At 39.5% G+C, this 22438-nt stretch overlaps 1 protein-coding gene across 1 annotated transcript in view; it reads right to left on the bottom strand.

The window, feature by feature from the left end:
• marchf9 (membrane-associated ring finger (C3HC4) 9) overlaps positions 1-18298 on the bottom strand; it is a 51632-nt gene extending 33334 nt beyond the window's left edge. The window contains exon 1 of the mRNA XM_061982445.1: positions 17016-18298. Coding sequence (XP_061838429.1) covers positions 17016-17348 — 333 coding nt within the window. The 5' untranslated portion in view covers positions 17349-18298. The remainder of the gene's footprint in view (positions 1-17015) is intronic.
• Positions 18299-22438: the final 4140 nt, after the last annotated feature.

Consider the following 22438-nt stretch of genomic DNA (forward strand, 5'->3'; position numbering starts at 1 on the left):
CTGACTGAACCTATTCGCGGGCCTGATCCGGCCAGCGGGCTGCATGTCTGACATCCCTGGAATACAGGATGTCGAGAAAAACCATATATTATGATCAATCCTTTGTTAGAGAGACACAGTGGAACATCAGCTACTGGCCTCCCAACACCTTATAAAATATGTAGTTTGACACAGGAAGAAAATGCTTTAAATGGCACGTAAATTGTGTACTATGTTTAAAAACGTAACATTACATAAGTGCTGATTTCCGTTTTTCAAATGGTTATTGTAATATTACCTGTTAAGTTACAGGTTTTATCATGCGGCAGTTTGGAACAAATGATTTGAAATATGCTTGATCAAAATAAACACGTAATATAGAAATAATTATCTAGTATTAATTAAAAATCCTTAAATAAATTCTAGTGACATCCAGTCTCTTTTATGATTACAATGTTTGAACTAACAGCACTAATTAAACGCTCAAACATGACTATTTAGTAGAATATGAAGTGAGACCGCGCGTGCATCAAATATTAACTGTGTACAACGCTCAGGAATCAACAGTAATTCAGCTCCTTGTTGTGACTCATAAATATATAATTGAAAACTAACATAAAATAACATGACATGTTTGCCTCAGGGGGCACACATGGAAGCCTGGGATTTTTTGTTTTGTTCTGTCACTATTTGGATTTATTTAATATGTGACAAATTTTACGAGGTAAAAATACTCTCCGAAAGAAATCTAATGTTGTCCTAAAAATAGAAATGTCCTCCCTCACTAATTTCATGGAGTCCCTGAGAGTCAAACGAGTGTGGCACTGTGAGCAAATCTCTGGAGCAGCAGCAGAACCTGAAGCCTGCTGCCCTTCTGTCGGGCCCGTTCAACATCACACATCCATTTTGTCAGCTTTTCTGGCTTACATTCTGACGAGAAGTCTTGCATCACATGCAGAATATTCTGCGCACTTTCCCGAAAATGTGCATAAAAACAATGGTGTTGGGGGGGGCAACTGTATGAATCATGAGAAGATCAATGCGTGCGTGTATCTTGGTGCAATCGCCACGTTAGCACGATGAAACCACAACAGCAGGGCAGGAGGCGGCTTGAATGGCGGGGAGGCGATGACAATACTTTGTCAACAAACAAAGCAGGGACACCGACTGCCACGACAGCAGCAACATTAAGAGGGACTATTGAGACATTGTATGCATGCTCACACATGATCGGCTAACAACCTGCTTGTTTGCAGCGCCACAGCAGTGAACCACTCTGCTGTAGGTTAATAACTTTGGCTCTCTGAATGCTGAGTGTCACATTTCTCTTAAGATGGAATCTTTCCTTTGGCAGCCCACTCCAATTGCTGCCTCTTACACGTCAGGAGCTCTGGCGCTTCGCACAAAACACATCCGCCACCAATGTTCATCATTTTACCTGGCACATGCACAAAAGTGCAAAGTCAAGAGGTACAGTGTTCATCACCATTTGTTAGTCATGTGGTAACATGCATAACAATGTTACATCAAAGAACCTTACACAACTCAACATGACCGAAAAGAAGCCATGTTTATTCAAGCCTACCTCTTCTTCATAATATGTTCACTTTACCATTTTTTAGCTGCATATTGATGTCTAAAACTGCATGGAGGAGCTGCAGGTATCTAAAAAGAACGCATCAGACTTCAGTGCCACTAAGGAATTATTTTTCTTATTGATCCATTGCCTCCTACCCAATCCAATGGTATAGTCCTATTAATCTAATGCAGGGGTCCCCAAACTTTTTGACTCGGGGGCTGCATTGGGTTAAAAACAATTTGGCCGGGCCGTACATGTATATATACATATATATATATATATATATATATACATATATATATATATATATATATATACACATATACACACACACATATATATATATATATATATATATATATATATATATATATATATATATATATATATATATATATATATATATATATATATATATATATAGCGGACTTTCCGCGCGCGATGATGTCACGTTATCGATGAGAAAATGCATTTTTAGACAATATGATTTGCCTGAGCGGCTAGGAGACACTGTGAGTAGCAAGTGGTACAAAGTGGATAAGAAAAGACAGAAAAAAAAAAAAAAATTGTTTTTATTTTTTAAATTTTATTTATTTATTTTTTTATACTTGGGACTTCCCGCGGGCCTGATTTTGGACGCTGGCGGGCCGGATTCGGCCCGTGGGCCGTAGTTTGGGGACGCCTGATCTAATGCTTCATGTCAGTACAGACATGATGGAATATTCTTGTCCAGTGAATGTGAATGTTTTATCTCATTCTCATATGTACAAGAAAGTAGCATTCTAATTCTTTTTTATTTATTAATTATTTTTGTTAGATAAAGCGCCCCATCATTTTTAAAGATAATAATAACTGGGATTTATATAGCGCTTTTCTAAGTACCCAAAGTCGCTTTACATGTAGAACCCATCAATCATTCACACCTGGTGGTGGTAAGCTACTTTCATAGCCACAGCTGCCCTGGGGTAGACTGATGGAAGTGTGGCTGCAATTTGCGGCAACGGCCCCTCCGACCACCACCTATCATTCATCATTCAGTTCACCGGTGTGAGTGGCACCAGGGGCAAAGGGTGAAGTGTCCCGCCCGAGGACACAACGGCAGCGATTTTGGATGGTAAGAGGCGGGGAGCGAACCTGCAACCCTCAGGTTTCTGGCACGGTTGCTCTACCCACGACACCATGCCGCCCCCAATAATGATAATGATTTTAATTCACATCTGAAACACTTCCTCGTGGTCCAGATAACATATGCTTTGGTGTACATTTTGCTCCACAGTCACATTTATAACCCATTTGGTGAGTCTATATGCAAGATTTTTATTGGTGGAGGCATTCTTAGTTTGCAAAGGAAACCACAACCTGCCGAAAGTATCATAATTCCATCCATCCATCCATCTATTTCCTACCACTTGTCCCTTTTTGGGTCGAGGGGGTGCTGGAGCCTATCCCAGCTGCACTCGGGCGGAAGGCTTGGTACACCTTGGACAAGTCGCCACCTCATCGCACGGCCAACACAGATAGACAGACAACATTCACACTCACATTCACGCACTAGGGCCAATTTAGTGTTGCCAATCAACCTATCCCCAGGTGCATGTTTTTGGAGGTGGGAGGAAGCCGGAGTACCCGGAGGGAACCCACGCTGTTCACGGGGTGAACATGCAAACTCCACACAGAAAGATCCCGAGCCCGGGATTGAACCCAGGACTGCTCAGGACCTTCGTATTGTGAGGCAGACGCACTAACCCCTCTGCCACCGTGCTGCCCCCAACCTGCTTTTTGACAACCTTTAATCAATGTTGGGTTCTGACATGATTTGACCATTGAATTTTGGTCGTTTTCCAACCAATATTCTACAACACAAAAACAATTTTGAAACAACGTGCTACGCGACATTTATTCAATGCCAGGTTGTGATGTTGATTTGATCATTAAAATTTGGTAATTTCCCAACCAACAACGTGGATTCAACGCTAGACATCAACGTTGTCTCAATTTACAAATACAATTATTTTGCAACAATGCTTCAAAGTCAGTTTTAAAGGACATGTATGTATAATCAACGTTGTATCAATGTCTTGTGCCTGCTGAGATGCTTTCAAAATTCATTGGAGTCATGTGACACAGTCAGATGACAAAGTAAAAACTAGAATAACTATACAAACTATAGCTTTGTCCAAATGAGCAGCTGACATCATCGCGCTACGCAAACACTGTCCAAATTTGAGTCCTTATATTTGTCCTCTACTTCTCTATTGATTAGAAGTATGCATCCTGACCAACCTCCGTGGCCCGCACATCCCAAGGGCTTCTGGAAAAAATATGCCAACATTTGTGTAGCAGAGAGGAGTCTTAGTATTGATTTATGTGTAATTATTGATTTATTTGTAAGTAATGATTTATTTGTAATTATTGATTTGATGTGCAAATACTTTAAGAAGTAAAGCTTTAATCATTTCACTGTTATTTATTAGACGTGGAGAGGTTGACTTTGATCTTAGTAATGTGATTATGTAAATTAGTAACACTTTATTGCAGTGTTTCTTAACTGTTGGGTGGGAGCCCACTGTTGAACCTCAAGCGCCTGTATTTTCATTTGTAGTTACATTTTATTGACAGTTTATGTAAGAAACATATATATATTTTTTTGTTATTTAGTTTATTTATTTTGGCACCAAATAATTGTATGTAAATGTATTTATTAACAGCTATTTACTAGTCAATTTATATGCAGTATATTCCATCCATCCATCCATCCATTTTCTACCGCTTGTCCCTTTTGGGGTCGCGGGGGGTGCTGGAGCCTATCTCAGCTGCATTCGGGCGGAAGGTGGGGTACACCCTGGACAAATCGCCACCTCATCACAGGGCCAACGCACATAGACAGACAACATTCACACTCACATTCACACACTAGGGCCAATTTAGTGTTGCCAATCAACCTATCCCCAGGTGCATGTCTTTGGAGGTGGGAGGAAGCCGCAGTACCCGGAGGGAACCCACGCAGTCACGGGGAGAACATGCAATCTCCACACAGAAAGATCCTGAGCCCGGGATTGAACCCATCACTACTCAGGACCTTCGTATTGTGAGGCACATGCACTAACCCCTGTTCCAGCATGCTGCAGTATATTTGATTAGTAATTATTTTTGTAATCAGCCTGACCTAAGCCTTGACAATTATCTTTGTGATCAACACATGGTTTCATATGACAAGGTTTATCCTGTTAAACTGTAAGTAGGTGAGATATAATTTTTATTATGTATTACTAATTCAATGTTAATATTTGAGTGGACCCCGTGCCCCTAAGATATAATTTATCATTACAATTACTAATTCGGTGTTAATATTTGAGTGGGCCCTGGGCCCCTCTGTAGTGGAAACGTTGGGCCCTGAGGTCAAAAAGGTTAAGAACCCCCCACACATACATATATATATATATATACACATATATATATATATATATATATATATACATATATATATATATACATATATATACATACATACATACATATATATATATATATATATATATATATATATTAGAGATGCGCGGTTTGCGGACACAACCGCGGAGTCCGCGGATTATCCGCGGAGTCCGCGGATTATCCGCGGATCGGGCGGATGAAATTAAAAAAAATAAGATTTTATCCGCTCGCGGGTCGGGTCGGGCGGATTAATTCGATTTTTTTTTTTTTTTTTTTTTTTTTTTGCGGGTGGCAGTTAAACCAATTCGGAAATATATATACATAGTTAAATGTTGTTACCCACATACGAAAAACGAGCAGGCACCTGCTGCATATGCCACAACAGAAGAAAAAGAAAAGAAAAGAGATGGACACTTTTACGGAGCGGAGAAGGGACGCCTCGCCGGGGTCCGGGACCGAGGCCCCTTCCCCCGAGAGGGCCCCACCGGGAGCCGTAGCTGAGGCGATCCGCGAGAAGGGCCCGACGCACGTCCAGGGTCACTACCGCGCCCACCGCACCGACACCCCGCCTCGTCCGCTTTCGCCGCGGCCGGCGTCACGCGCAGCAGGTAAGCAGCTTACCTGCCCGCCACCCCCGTGGCCGGGGGCTCGTAACATGGGTTACTCCGCGCGCCCCGCCCGCGCAGCTTACCTGCTTGCCACCCCTGTTGCCGGGGGCGCGTAACAGGGGTCACTCCGCGCGCAGTGCGCTCACGAAAGGGGTGGGGCTCACCCTGGTTGATATAGAGAGCAGGACGGTGGCCATGGAAGTCGGAACCCGCTAAGGAGTGTGTAACAACCCACCTGCCGAATCAACTAGCCCTGAAAATGGATGGCGCTGGAGCGTGGGCCCATACCTGGCCGTCGCCGGCAGCGAGACGCGCTTGGAGGTGCGCTCAGCGCGGCTCCCATATGATTGCGCACTGGTGTGCGTCTGGGTCGTGACAGCGTGGCACGCGCAAGTCTGTGCTCCATTGGATCAGTCTCCTTTCTTTAACAGGCAAAAGCTTTATAACCTCACCATACCTGCCAACTTTTAAATCAGAAAAACCTAGTAGCCAGGGTCCAAGGGCCGCAGGCCCCGGTAGGTCCAGGACAAAGTCCTGGTGGAGGGTTCAGGGCTTCGCCCCCCGACGCAAAATGATTATTAGCATTCAGACAGGTTAAAATGTTGCTAAAACCATCACTTTTCTATCAGTCACAGTGACTTTTCAAAACAAAAATATTACAGCAAAAATCATATGGGTTGATTGACATGTTTATTCTGTAAGCTAACTTCAATAGTTTGAAATTATTTTGACAGTTAATGCCAGTTATCCTGTCAACCTTTCACAAGACTTCAATTTGTTAATTGAAAGTATAAATAGTACAAACACTTTTAACAGTATGTCGTGCTGTGAAATACAGCCGACACGCGCACCAAACACGAAGCAAGGCCATGGTGCAAGAGAACAAAGGACTTCTTTCATTTAAGGTTTGTGATAAACCATCAAACTCATTCGTTAAAAGGACTCTATAGTAATATAAAGCGAATTTTTCTGGACATTATCATGCAAGAAAAGTTTATTTTTGGGATCGCGATCACCGCGTAATGATTTTTAAAGGTTGCATTACATTATTAACTGTCCCATGTGATCAGCCAGTGCGATTGGAAGTCCATGCTCAATTATTGCCTCCGTAAATAAAACTTCGGCATTTATCACATCCAAAGAATCTGTTTGGGCGACGAAAAACGTTGAAAGTTTTCCACTTGTATCGCTAGCAACGGCATTAGACTTGTGTTTTTTTGTCCCAACGTGGTCTTTTACATCGCTAATTCCTCCGTGTCCGATCGAAAAATCTTGTCTGCACAAGGTGCAATTCGCGTAGTTTTCACCCTTTTTTAAATTTTTTTATTAATATTAGATATATAACAACGGGCGGATGGCGGGCGGGTGCAGTTCTGATCAAACGTTACATCGGGTGGATGGCGGATGGTTGACGACTTTCTGACGCGGTTGCGGATTAAATAAATTGCCTATCCGCGCATCTCTAATATATATATATACATATATATATATTAGGGCTGCAACAACTAATCGATTAAAATCGATTATAAAAATAGTTGGCGATTAATTTAATCATCGATTCGTTGGATCTATGCTATGCGCATGCGCTGAGGCTACGTTTTGTTTTTGTATTTTGTTAACCTTTATTTATAAACTGCAACATTTACAAACAGCTGAGAAACAATAATCAAAATAATAGGGGTGTAACGGTACGTGTATTTGTATCGAACCGTTTCGGTTCGGTGCGGAGGTGTACCAAACGAGTTTCCACACGGACATATTAAGTAGCGTACTGCACGTTGTGTAAACAATACTCAAAATGCCGGATATTTGAGGCATTTATGAAACTCCGATTGCAAAACAGGACATGTCCGGTGAAAAGAGGACGTATGGTCAGTCTATCGTAGCCCGTTAGCTGCTAGCATGCTAGCAAAAGAGGACATGTCCGGTGAAACCGATCGCTGCTAGCAGCAGCGACCGGGCTAGGTCCTGACCATACGTCCTCTTTTCACTGGACATGTCCTCTTTTGCGGGGCTGTCGGGCGGTGTTTCTTAAATGCCTCAAATGTCCGGCATTTTGAGTTAGGGTTGCGTGTATTTTCAATGTACGTTCAGGGTTAAGAAGGTTAAAAACACAACAAATTGTGCGCGCAGCAGCATTCGTGAGGGAAGGGGAGAGACAGAGAGAGCGAGAGAGTTGTGATAAACGCGCATGTGTCGACAGGCTCCGCTTTTTATCGATAGATTTATCAGATTACATTTTTTATTATCTATAGCAGGGGTGTCAAAAGTGTGCATTTTTGTAACATTTTCCTTGTTTTATTTGGCAAGTTGAAAGAACATGGCGCCAGTATGCTGTTTTTTTTCAATAAAATACTGGAAAGGATAGAAATGTAGTTTGTCTCTTTTATCCGATTATTAATCAAAGTAATAATTGACAGATTAATCGATTATCAAATTAATCGTTAGTTGCAGCCCTAATATATATATATATATATATATATATATATATATATATATATATATATATATATATATATATATATATATATATATATATATATATATATTAATTAAAAATATTTTTTTAGCATGGCCAAAACTTTTTTTTTTTTAAATAACACAGCATCTCAACTTTCAAATTCTGACCAAATGAAGTAAAATCAATAATATTTAAGCTTGTTTAGATACTTCCCATGTAAGCACATACTTAACATTATTTTGCTATCCTTCTCATTATTTGTACATAACTTTACTGATAGTAAGCTAACGTTTAGCAAACCAGCATTGTGACGTCCATCACTCTCAAAAAAGATTAACAAACCTGAAGAATGTAACAAGCTTTTGGATAATCTTGAAATAACTTAAAAATGACTTAAAACACTTAATCACCTATCTAAAATAGAATGCATTTCTATTTTTTACTGTGACTATATATACACAGTAGTACAATAAGACTAAAAACAGTAAAGAGATTGCATTGTATACAATTGAAGCTAATTAGCCAGTTAAGGCTATTTTAACATCACAACTGAACAAGTACCCCAAGGAAACAATAGAAAGTTTGTAGTTTTCATACAGCATAAAGTCCATGCAGGGTTTAGTGTTCCCCAACTGTCATTAAGATTCTCTCAAATGTATGTTCAATCTATAATTTGTCGATTCACCAAAAAATATGCCGCACTGACACAAGCATTTCTTCATCACTTTCACACCCATCTGGCTCGTTTGACCTTCCCACTTATAATTAAAGGCCTCAAGCGTCCCAACATATAAAAGAGCTGGCAGACGAGCCACATACTCCTAATAAACTTGAAAATAACTTGCCTGTTGATGTTATGAAGAGAAAACAGAAGAAGGTCACAGGAATATGAGGATTAAATAAATACAAACTAAATGAAGGCAAACACTTCCAAAATTTCAGGCTGTTGCTGCTCAGGTTTGTGTATAAAGTGTGCTTTCGCCACTTTGCAGTTCTCTTACTTGTTTCAGTGCATGGCGTTTTATAAATTACAATTGAGTACATTAAGATTTGAGTATCCATTGAAGTGTTGTGTTAAAATTACATTGGTGTTGGAGTGTACTGCATGTACTGTTGTGTTTTAAGTGGAACTGTCAAATCACAAAAACATTGCATTCATTAACGCAGATGAATCACCCAGTTTATTTTGACCGTATATGCTCCTTTCCCTTAAACATGGATGGTTACCTGAAAAACGGCATGGGTTGTTTTACGGTCAGCGATCAGGACAAAGCATATGTCAGTGCAAAGATGAGTGAGGAAACTCCGACTGTTTACTTGAGATAAAACCGATACCAAATTTTGAGCAAATATATGACGTAAACACAAGTAACACATTTAAAGGGGACCTACTAAGCAAAGTCAACTTTTCTTACCTATTAATACGTGTTTTTGTATATTTGGGATCTGCATGAATCCTGAAAATTTGAAATCAAATCCTTGTCAAATGATATGAAACTGTGTTAATGACAAATATTACTTATTTAACACATAAACCTTCGGAGTCATAAATGTCAATGTGTGGACTTTGGGGTTTGTTTTCCCGGAATGCAAAGGAAAGTTGGAGCGGGCAAGGCGTGAAGGTAAGGACATATTTATTTTAACACTATCAAAAGGAACAAACGAAAAGCGCGCACAAGGGCGGAAGTACAAACTTGGCTATGAACAAAATTAACACATAAACAGACTAAGGACATGAAACAAAACTTACTTGGTCAAGCATGGAAAGATCATAGAACTATGGCATGGACGCGTAATCATGGAGGTATCAGAGTTAATGTCGCCAGGCTGACTTCCTGGCAACAATGGGCTTAAATAATACTGACATGATTTGTGACAGGTGCGCGAGTGCAAAATGTGAGACAGGTGAAACTAATGAGTAGTCATGGTGACAAGGCAAGGGAGTGAAAGCAGGAACTAAAGTGTCCAAAAACCAAGCAGAACATAAATAAACAAAAACATGATCAACAGACATGACAATAAAAACTAATGCAAAATACATTTACATACAATTACGCAGTACTAAAATGAACACATTCTAACTAAATTAATATTAAATGATAATATTATTTAAAACTGGCAATAAAATTGAAGTGCAAATGAAAATACAGCCTCACCACTTTAGTCATAGTTTTTGCGCTTAAGAATCTTTTCTATGACTATAGCACCAGACTTCTTCTGTATGTTTGATATTGTCATTACTGCCACAAGTGGCTGCCCATACGGACCACAGCTGAGAAACAGATATTTTTTAGCGGCCCTCTAGGGGGCGCTAGTGGCCCAACAATGGTTAAGAAACACTGCTCTAAAACATCATATTTTTACAAAGCAGGTGAGTTGCTCAGTAGAGCACAAGTTAGACAATATTTTATAATATCTACATGACTCTTATTTTCAAATAGTTAAACACTTGTGTTAACTATTGAACCCACACACTCATTTTGTATTCAAAATAAAATAAAAGAGGTTTAAAAATGCCTGCTGAGTTCACCTTCAAATTTAAACACAGAGGAGACTGTGTATGTTGCTGAGAAATACCGATAGTTCCAAATATGAATCGATACTTGCTGTGACTGTGGATTTAGTTTTAAAAAACTCAAAACAATGTTGTGAAAGGTGTATTTTTCAAATAATAGAGTTTTGGCACAATTGTATCTATAGATATTAAATAGGGTTGCAACGATTAATCGATTAACGTGATTATAAAAAAAGCTTTGATCTATATTTTGTTGCCTCGACTAGTCGTTTAATAAGTGTAGCTAATAAAAATTGATGAAATCCGGACCACATAACGTGCCCTTAACTTTAAATACACATAGACATAGACATAGTTTCCACATGACCGTTGCAATACAGCGCATGAGAGCAGTGGTGTGTGGGTGCCATCATCTGTGCGGCGCAAACAGCATAGATTTGTCTTCCTTTCTTTCTTTATTGATTAAAGATAGTTAAAAGTCCAATTTCAATGTTGATGATGTGCATTTTTAGAATACAAGACTAAAAGGTATGGCAAGCAGAATTTTTTTGTTCATTTCGACTATATTTCACTAAAATACATATTGAGGATATGAAGTGTGTTTTTTGGATTATGTAAATATGAAACTTGGCTATAACGCCTAAAATATATGAGTATGTTGACAGGCCCCGACAAAGAAAGAGAAAGAAAGACAGGAGGAGGAGATGAAGAAAAAAAAAACTGCTTTACGGTCCAGTTTCTCAAGGTAGGGGATCATGCTCCACTTCACAATGTCACAGTGCATGTTGGAATTCATGTTTACCGCAATGAACCACAGCTCCTCAGTGCCAGCATGCAGCACTCATGCAGTCCCACATCATGACACTAACACCACTATGATTGACTTGCAGGACACGTTTAGGTTGGTACTCACTGTTTTTTGCTAGCCATTTACACAATAATGACTGTGTGTTAAGTTATTTTTAGTGGATAATAAATCCATACTGCTGCACAGACTGTACACTGACTAATCTAAAGTACCGTATTTTCCGCACTATAAGACGCACCTAAAAACCTCCAATTTTCTCAAAAGCTGACAGTGCGCCTTATAATCCGGTGCGCCTTGTATATGGACCAATATTGAGCCACAACAGGTCTTGCAACCCCAGCCTCTACTGTAGCGTCTATTCTATGCGCCTTATAATGCGGTGCGTCTTATATATGAACAAAGTTTTAAAATAGGCCATTCATTGAAGGTGCGCCTTATAATCCGGTGCGCCTTATAGTGCGGAAAATACGGTATATTAAATGTAATTTCTGTAGTATTGTTATTTGAGAATATATTCTGTAATACAAATGGTTGATGAAAAGTTCAATGTGTTTTGTGTATATACACGTACAAACACATTCCTGTATTTAAGTGCTCTTAAGGTGGAATGTAAGAAAAAGATTGCTTATTTCTGTGAAAGTCTTGCATGTTTGCTCATTTGAGAGTCAATAGGAAAGGTTGAGATATAAAGGTCAACTGTATTATGATGATAGTATATATGATAGTATATATCTGTATCATGAATCAATTTAAGTGGACCCCGACTTAAACAAGTTGAAAAACTTGTTCGGGTGTTACCATTTAGTGGTCAATTGTACGGAATATGTACTTCACTGTGCAACCTACTAATAAAAGTCTCAATCAATCAATCAAAAACTTTCTCCTCTCGTTCAGATAAAAATAAGCCATTTTTTAAATGCGGAATAATTTCATATAACAGATGGGCATGTAGCAAACACAACTCAAAAAGGCGTAAAAAGCTGTGGATTAATAAGCCCTTAGCGCAGGTGCAGGGCGAACTGTACGCAGCAAACACTACAGTCATCCAAACAACAACACAGCATGTCCCCTTGACATGGTTCTAATTTTTTTCATAGTTTTGGAGAAATGGTAGAGCTCTGCTCCTGCAGATTCGGGTGACAGAGATAATAACTATCACCACGTTCTGTCAGTCTGATTGCCGCCTCGGCTGGCTACGCCCCCGGGGCGTTATTTTAGGTTAACAAGACCTTTCTGAATGTATCAAGAGTGAGTCATAACTTTCATTGGTCTCTGGGAAATAAGGAAGGGAGTTGACTGATGTTATTGTTAACCCTCCCACTCAACTTCAGCCTTAGCTCAGCACGTACAAATAGTATGAAAACAACTGAAGGGGGAAATAACAATGTTGCGACAACAATCTTTATGTGATTTCAGACATTTGGTACGGATAACATTACATTTTTATACTGAATACACACATCATATTACAAACCCCGTTTCCATATGAGTTGGGAAATTGTGTTAGATGTAAATATAAACGGAATACAATGATTTGCAAATGATTTTCAACCCATATTCAGTTGAATATGCTACAAAGACAACATATTTGATGTTCAAACTGATAAACATTTTTTTTTTTTGCAAATAATCATTAACTTTAGAATTTGATGCCAGCAACACATGACAAAGAAGTTTGGAAAGGTGGCAATAAATACTGATAAAGTTGAGGAATGCTCATCAAACACTCATTTGGAACATTTCACAGGTGAACAGGCAAATTGGGAACAGGTGGGTGCCATGATTGGGTATAAAAGTAGATTCCATGAAATGCTCAGTCATTCACAAACAAGGATGGGGCGAGGGTCACCACTTTGTCAACAAATGCGTGAGCAAATTGTTGAACAGTTTAAGAAAAACCTTTCTCAACCAGCTATTGCAAGAAATTTAGGGATTTCACCATCTACGCTCCGTAATATCATCAAAGGGTTCAGCGAATCTGGAGAAATCACTGCACGTAAACAGCTAAGCCTGGGACCTTCGATCCCTCAGGCTGTACTGCATCAACAAGCGACATCAGTGTGTAAAGGATATCACCACATGGGCTCAGGAACACTTCAGAAACCCACTGTCAGTAACTACAGTTGGTCGCTACATCTGTAAGTGCAAGTTAAAACTCTCCAATGCAAGGCGAAAACCGTTTATCAACAACACCCAGAAACGCTGTCGGCTTCGCTGGGCCTGAGCTCATCTAAGATGGACTGATACAAAGTGGAAAAGTGTTCTGTGGTCTGACGAGTCCACATTTCAAATTGTTTTTGGAAACTGTGGACATCGTGTCCTCCGGACCAAAGAGGAAAAGAACCATCCGGATTGTTATAGGCGCAAAGTTGAAAAGCCAGCATCTGTGATGGTATGGGGGTGTATTAGTGCCCAAGACATGGGTAACTTACACATCTGTGAAGGCGCCATTAATGCTGAAAGGTACATACAGGTTTTGGAGCAACATATATTACCATCCAAGCAACGTTACCATGGACACCCCTGCTTATTTCAGCAAGACAATGCCAAGCCACGTGTTACATCTACGTGGCTTCATAGTAAAAAAGTGCGGGTACTAGACTGGCCTGCCTGTAGTCCAGACCTGTCTCCCATTGAAAATGCGTGGCGCATTATGAAGCCTAAAATACCACAACGGAGACCCCCGGACTGTTGAACAACTTAAGCTGTACATCAAGCAAGAATGGGAAAGAATTCCACCTGAGAAGCTTAAAAAATGTGTCTCCTCAGTTCCCAAACGTTTACTGAGTGTAAAGGCCATGTAACACAGTGGTGAACATGCCCTTTCCCAACTACTTTGGCACGTGTTGCAGCCATGAAATTCTAAGTTAATTATTATTTGCCAAAAAAAATAAAGTTTATGAGTTTGAACATCAAATATCTTGTCTTTGTAGTGCATTTAATTAAATATGGGTTGAAAAGGATTTGCAAATCATTGTATTCCGTTTATATTTACATCTAACACAAATTCCCAACTCATATGGAAACGGGGTTTGTATTAACGCTATTTCCGTTATCGTTAATGTTTGACTTACACAATCCAATGTAATTTCATAGCATAGTGAGCAAGATTTTATCAATCTTTTTATTTTCGTTTTTGCCCATGGTGAGATCTAAAGTGCAATTATGCAAAATGAGAACAGGTTACAAATAGGGCTATAAAAATTAAAAAGGAATTAACTCCTGTGAAAAATCACAAAAAATGTTTTGCATTACTCATGGGGTTACGCAGATTAATCACACAATTTATTTTGACTGTTTTTTTGCATTATTCATGGATATATACGCAGATTAATCACAATTAATCTTGACTGTACATGTTCCTTTACCTTAACCGCGGATGGTTAACTGCGGATTGTTAAACGGTCAGTGATCAGGTCAATGCATACCAAAGATGAGTGAGGAGACTAACTGTTGTGCTTACTGGAATATTTCACTCCAAAATACAGTGTGTTGGGAGTTAAGATAAAACTGTTAGCAAGTTTTGAGCAAATAAATTACATGCAAGTAAAAACATTTTTAAAAGTTCCTTTACGACATTCAGAAAATAATGGATCGGGGCACATTGTTGGGCCATGAGCGCCTCCTAGAGGGACACCAAAAAAAATATGTTTCTCAGCTGTGGTTTATATGGGCCCCAGCGATACTCAAATGTAACCTTTTCCACCACTTGTGGCAATAATGACAACAACTAACAAACAAGTCTGGAGCTAATGTCATGGAGAAGTTTCTTAAGCCCAAGAAATATGACTTAAGTGATGACGCTGTATTTTCATTTGCACTTCAATTTTATTGACAGTTTATTTAAGAAACACAAATAATATTATTGTTATTATTAATTTATTTAGAATGTGTTCATTTAAGTACTACGTAATTGTGTGTAAATGTATTTTTCATCAGTGTTTATGACTTCATTTTTTTACAGTATATTTAATAGTAGTATTGTATTTATTTTCGTATCAGCCTGACCTAATCTTGTTATTAGCACATGCTTTCATATCATTTGACTAGGTTTATCCTGTTAAATTGTAAATAGGTTGTATATAATTATTAAAAGCAAATAAACTCCAAAGTAAGACTACTAATTTAGTGTTAAAAGTTGAATGGGCCCTGGGCCCCTCTGTAGTGGGAATGTTGGGTTTTGAGGTCAAAAAGGTTAAAAACCCTTTAAATGATGCAAGCGAGTAATAATCTGTGATTAACCATGGTTAATCTAAATTCAAAAGTGTGATTAATCTGATAAATGCATCATTTGACAGCACTAGTTACAAGTTGACACTCAGCATCAAGGGTTTGAATTGGGGGTTAAAGCACCAAAAATGATTCCCGGGCGCGGCCAGCACTGCTGCTCACTGCTCCTCTCACCTTCCAGGGGGTGATCAAGGGTGATGGGTCAAATGCAGAGAATAATTTCACCACACCTAGTGTGTGTGTGACAATCATTGGTACTTGTTTAACTTAAACCAGTGACCTGTGTTAGCAATGACTTGACTATAAATCCATCATCACTGGGTTCCATCTTTATGGTAACCTATCCCTCATAGAAAGTGGTACTAGAGGCTGAAAGGGCAGACGGGTGCCTCAGCCCCATCTTTCTTCTATGAGCATGCGTGTACCAACATGAGACTCTGGCACACTTTGACAGACAGCTATAGCACATTGACACGGCCCACAGAGTGAAGGGATTACGTCTGCAGGTAATTGGCCCGCTGACAGCGACATGACCCGGGCCCCTGTTGTGACCTCTTAAATTATGAAAGGATAATAAAATGGCAAACGTGCTCCCCCCGCCTGCACCAGTAAAGCCACGTTGCATAAGAAAATAAGCTAATATCTGTGCTAGGTACAGCTAGAAGTGCAGTCTTTGTTTGTAGCTATGGCCATGTTACACGATGAGTCACCTTGCACAATAAATACTAGCCCCCCCATTTTTAAAGGAAGACATTTGAGGGGGCAAGTGGGTGACATCAAACGGGTGCCTCATATCCAAAAGTGTTGCCTGCTTTACTACGCCTCACAATAGAAACTCATAGAAGGCAGATGTCATAAATTAGCACATGGGCTGCAATAACACGCATCTCGGAGAAGTGACTAAATGGTAATGTCCATCTGTGCTCCTACAAGACGTACAGTCTCTCTAATGATCCTGCTTCAGCTTGATCTGCTGAACAGGTTTCAGCACATCTGGTTGGAAACACGCCAAACATGTGCACTTCTTACACTTTTCTTTTGGCTCAGGAGTAAAAAAAGCAACAACAAAAAAAAGCAGATGAGCTTAATTATGGTGAGAAAAGTAATGGTCATGTGACACATGAGGACCTGAGGGTCCATTGTTCAATGATTGTGACTCAAGCATATTTGTCATTCTGCAGATCTCATTGGTTAACTTTCTTTGTTGCTATGCTGGCGGGATTTCAGATGTGTGGGAACTGCTGAAAACAAGAATCATGTGTTCAAACAAAAGACTGTGCTGAACGCAGCCTGCTAGTACAGTATAGCTCACGTGACCCGCTTTTAGCAATAAAACTAACAACACAAGCCCCCTTTTGCATAAATCATGCGGATCAAAGTGTGTTGAAACGCGTTTACTGCACCTGCTCGGGGCCTTGGAAGCAGATCCGGCACTGGGGGGTTCGCAGGCTGCTGGCGGTGCTGGCCAGGGACACGGCGTCCAGGCCCACTTGCAGCTTGGGTTCCTTGTCCTCAAAGGCCAGGCTCCGGGGCCGCGGGTCACTGCCGTAGTACTCCTCGTCGTCGTCCCGTGAATGGCAGTCGACGAAAGGCGGCCAGCCGCAGCCGCCCATCCCCAAGCCTCGCATGGCGGTGGGTCGTCTCTCTGGGTCGGGGCCGGACTGTCTCGAATCGGATCGCATAAACACCAGCACTTTCAGTTCGTTGAAAAACATGCGGATCCGATACTTGAACATGTTTGGCTACATAGACGGAGACTTATTTGTTTCTTCTTGTAATCAGACGGCCAATTATTAATCACAGGGGACTAAATGAGCCAGGGGTGTGTTTAAAAAGCGGTACAAATGAAAGATTTCCAAACCTTCCAGCCGAACCAGACACAATTATTTGTGTTCGGCTTGGTCCATTTTGCCGTGTTTTCCCTAAAAAAGACAGTTTTTCGTCATGAGCACTGAGCGGCTGGCGGCATAAAAGAGAGGAGAAGGTCCTACATGTTTTGCTACCCATAGCAGAAGACTGCGAGGGATAGACAGACCAAAGCCGAGGAAGGCGACTCAAGACGGGCTGTGCGGGAACACAACGACATGCCATCCACGCACTCACATCTGGGACCTTTGGCGACAATCATAATCCAAAAATAAAAAATAAACAAAATATGGCTTGAGGCGTTTTTTTTAAGAGGGCTCTGTCCCATGCAGCATTCTAGGAGTCAGACCGTATCGTTCAAAAACAATCATTTGCATTTTTCAGCAGTCAAGCGGGACACAAAAACAGCCACGTCTGCCATCCTCGCCATCAAAAGGTAGAGGAAGGCGTGAGAGTAAAAAAGAAAAAAGAAAAAAGAAGGCACCCAGCGTTTTGATTTTGTTTAAGTCAGAGTCCAGAAAAGATGTGTCTGCGCCCTCCAGCAAAGAAACACCCGACGATGGCATCGATTATCGGAGCACATGATCCCCATCATCAGGATGCTGCTGCTGGTGCTCGCTCTCCCCTCCTCGAAATGGTCGGCTCGTGCGGCTACTTCCGGAACAACCGAGACGACATATCCTGAAAGAAAGCCTTCTATTTTGTCCGTGGGGCGCGGAGGTGAGGCGAAGAGCCTCGTCGAGACCTCCGACACGAAGCGGGGGGCCGCTGGCTTGTTGACCAAGATCTATCCGTGGTGCTGATCGCCCTTTGCTGGTGACGTAGTAGAAGGACCCGGATGCCCGGCAATCACGAACAAGGCCTGCCCTCCTTCCGTCTTCCTCTGATGTGGGTCACAGCTCTCAGGTCCTTCATGCTGTGCAATATACAGGCGCAGCTCCAAAAATATATATTTTATATCATTCTTGTATTTATTTCAGTAGTTCACTTCAAAAATAGATATTCTTATATTATTTATATAGGTGCACAGAGTGAAACATTTGTATTTCTTCATTTCTTAATAGTTTTGATGATTTGGCCTAATGCTTGCAGGTGATATTGACCTGTTTGTCTTTTATCACTGAAGAGAATGATTTGCCTTCCTGTTTGTCCTCGATGAGCTGTGGGAAGATTCTGGATTCCCAACCAAAACCAATAAAAGCAAACAGGGTGGATTCTCTGTGAAGTAAACACAACTACACACATGTCATTAATGATTTGGGTTTATGGTAACAGAAGACACATATGAGTATACACATAGTCACTCTAAATACATAATTACATAACCTTTCATGCACTTTCCCCATGAAGTCATATCATCAGGGGCGCCACTAGGGATTTTGGGCCCCATGAAAATAATCTTTACAGGGCCCCCAACACAGTGTCATTATTTTTTCTGTATTATAATTTCATCATCATTAGGGGCCTCTCTGGGCCCCCCTCCATCATGGGCCCCTAGAATCCGTCTCCTTTACCCCCCCTTTTCGGCGCCCCTGCATATCATTATACTTTTCATTATTCTGCAAATAAGCACACATATTGATTGTAAAAGTCAGATTTTGTTAATACTTGTATGCAGTTAATACAAGCCAAAAAAAGCTAAATAAAATTTGTGATAAGATTTTTGTTTCCTTTAAAATCTCAATTTTTTAAAGCTTGCAAGAGACCAAATTCGGTAGTTTCTTATAAAATGTGTCAAAAAGTTCAATACAGTCGACCCTCGCCACATCGGGTCCAAATATTGTGGCTTCACAGCAGAATATATATATATATATACATATATATATATATATATATATATATATATACAAACCCTGTTTCCATATGAGTTGGGAAATTGTGTTAGATGTAAATATAAACCGAATACAATGATTTGCAAATCATTTTCAACCCATATTCAGTTAAATATGCTACAAAGACAACATTGTTGATGTTCAAATTGATGAACAATTTTTTTTTTGCAAATAATCATTAACTTTAGAATTTGATGCCAGCAACACGTGACAAAGAAGTTGGGAAAGGTGGCAATAAATACTGATAAAGTTGAGGAATGCTCATCAAACACTTATTTGGAACATCCCACAGGTGAACAGGCAAATTGGGAACAGGTGGGTGCCATGATTGGGTATAAAAGTAGATTCCATGAAATGCTCAGTCATTCACAAACAAGGATGGGGCGAGGGTCACCACTTTGTCAACAAATGCGTGAGCAAATTGTTGAACAGTTTAAGAAAAACCTTTCTCAACCAGCTATTGCAAGGAATTTAGGGATTTCACCATCTACGCTCCGTAATATCGTCAAAGGGTTCAGCGAATCTGGAGAAATCACTGCACGTAAGCAGCTAAGCCTGTGACCTTCGATCCCTCAGGCTGTACTGCATCAACAAGCGACATCAGTGGGTAAAGGATATCACCACATGGGCTCAGGAACACTTCAGAAACCCACTGTCAGTAACTACAGTAGGTCGCTACATCTGTAAGTGCAAGTTACAACTCTCCAATGCAAGGCGAAAACCGTTTATCAACAACACCCAGAAACGCAGTCGGCTTCGCTGGGCCTGAGCTCATCTAAGATGGACTGATACAAAGTGGAAAAGTGTTCTGTGGTCTGACGAGTCCACTTTTCAAATTGTTTTTGGAAACTGTGGACGTCGTGTCTACCGCACCATAGAGGAAAAGAACCGGATTGTTATAGGCGCAAAGTTGAAAAGCCAGCATCTGTGATGGTATGGGGGTGTATTAGTGCCCAAGACATGGGTAACTTACACATCTGTGAAGGCGCCATTAATGCTGAAAGGTACATACAGGTTTTGGAGCAACATATGTTGCCATCCAAGCAATGTTACCATGGACACCCCTGCTTATTTCAGCAAGACAATGCCAAGCCACGTGTTACATCAACGTGGCTTCATAGTAAAAGAGTGCGGGTACTAGACTGGCCTGCCTGTAGTCCAGACCTGTCTCCCATTGAAAATGTGTGGCGCATTATGAAGCCTAAAATACCACAACGGAGACCCCCGGACTGTTGAACAACTTAAGCTGTACATCAAGCAAGAATGGGAAAGAATTCCACCTGAGAAGCTTAAAAAATGTGTCTCCTCAGTTCCCAGACGTTTACTGAGTATTGTTAAAAGGAAAGGCCATGTAACACAGTGGTGAACATGCCCTTTCCCAACTACTTTGGCACGTGTTGCAGCCATGAAATTCTAAGTTAATTATTATTTGCAAAAAAAAAATAAAGTTTATGAGTTTGAACATCAAATATCTTGTCTTTCTAGTGCATTCAATTGAATATGGGTTTAAAAGGATTTGCAAATCATTGCATTCCGTTTATATTTACATCTAACACAATTTCCCAACTCATATGGAAACGGGGTTTGTATACATATATGTATATATATATATATATATATATATATATATATATATATATATATATATATATATATATATATATATATATATATATAGTTTATGCATGTGTTTGGGATTCCCAGGGGATCCCAAAGCGTTCCCAGGCCAGCCGGGAGACATAGTTTTCCCAACGTTTCCTGGGTCTTCCCCGTGGCCTCCTACCGGTCGGACGTGCCCTAAACACTTCCCTAAGGAGGCGTTCGGGTGGCATCCTGACCAGATGCCTGAACCACCTGAATCATCTGGCTCCTCTAGATGTATATATATATATATATATATATATATATATATATATATATATATATATATATATATATATATATATATATATATATATATATATGTCTTAATAAGGTTATCCAAAAAATAGTGCTCGATACCGTAGTAGAGCGCAATATATGTATGTGTGGGAAAAAAATCACAAGACTACTACTTTTTTCCCACACATACATATATATATATATATATATATATATATATATATATATATATATATATATATATATATATATATATATACATATATTTATATATATATATATATACACAGTTTATATGTGTATATATATATATATATATATATATATATATATATGCACAGTGTATATACACAGTTTATATATATATATATATATATATATATATATATATATATATATATATATATATATATATATATATATACAGTATATATACACAGTTTATATATTTATATATATATAAAATCATATTATAATTTTTTCTGGCCGGGATTAAGCATTTTCAAGCATGCGCTAAATAAACTAAAATCATCAATAATAGTAGTATTAGACACTAGAGGAGACCTATCCAATCAGAGCGTGCTGTTCAGTATCATGGCCACTGATTGCCTTAGCCTTAGGTGGCATTACTATATTTGATTTTAAAAGTGTAAAGGTGACTAAAGAGTGTTATTTTGTGTATGGAGTGCTCTCATAATATTGAACAAGGTGTTTAGATGTTAGTAAACAGGTAATTTATGCTATAGCTATGAACATATTTAATTTATAATGAATGATTCTTCTTTTATTGCAGTTATTTCCAGAACCAATTAACAGGGATAAACCAGAGGCTACTGTATTGTAAAGAAGTGGATCATGCTTTAATCATCAGATAAACATACAAACCTTCTGAGCATTTAATTGGTCTCTTTGTCTAAATTAATTTGCTGATATCAAATAACTTTTGCACTATATTCTCATTAATTGAGATCAGGGCATTTTTATTTGGAGACCACCGACATCATTACAAACATTTTGCACATTTTATGTCGGAACTATTTTTATACTTTTTAATTTAAATTCCTCATTATCAAACTTGAATTTAGAGAAATTATGTTACTGCAAAGTGACAAATTTAACATAATTATCTAAATAATGATTATTAAAACATGCATTTGCAATCCTGCCTGAGACAACTCTGAACTGGGCTCAAATCCGGTATAAATGCCCTACAAGACCAGCACTAATGCAGTGCACCACTGTGAAAA

Source organism: Nerophis lumbriciformis, linkage group LG01 (genome assembly GCF_033978685.3).
Source record: "Nerophis lumbriciformis linkage group LG01, RoL_Nlum_v2.1, whole genome shotgun sequence".
NCBI classification, from domain to species: Eukaryota; Metazoa; Chordata; class Actinopteri; order Syngnathiformes; family Syngnathidae; genus Nerophis; species Nerophis lumbriciformis.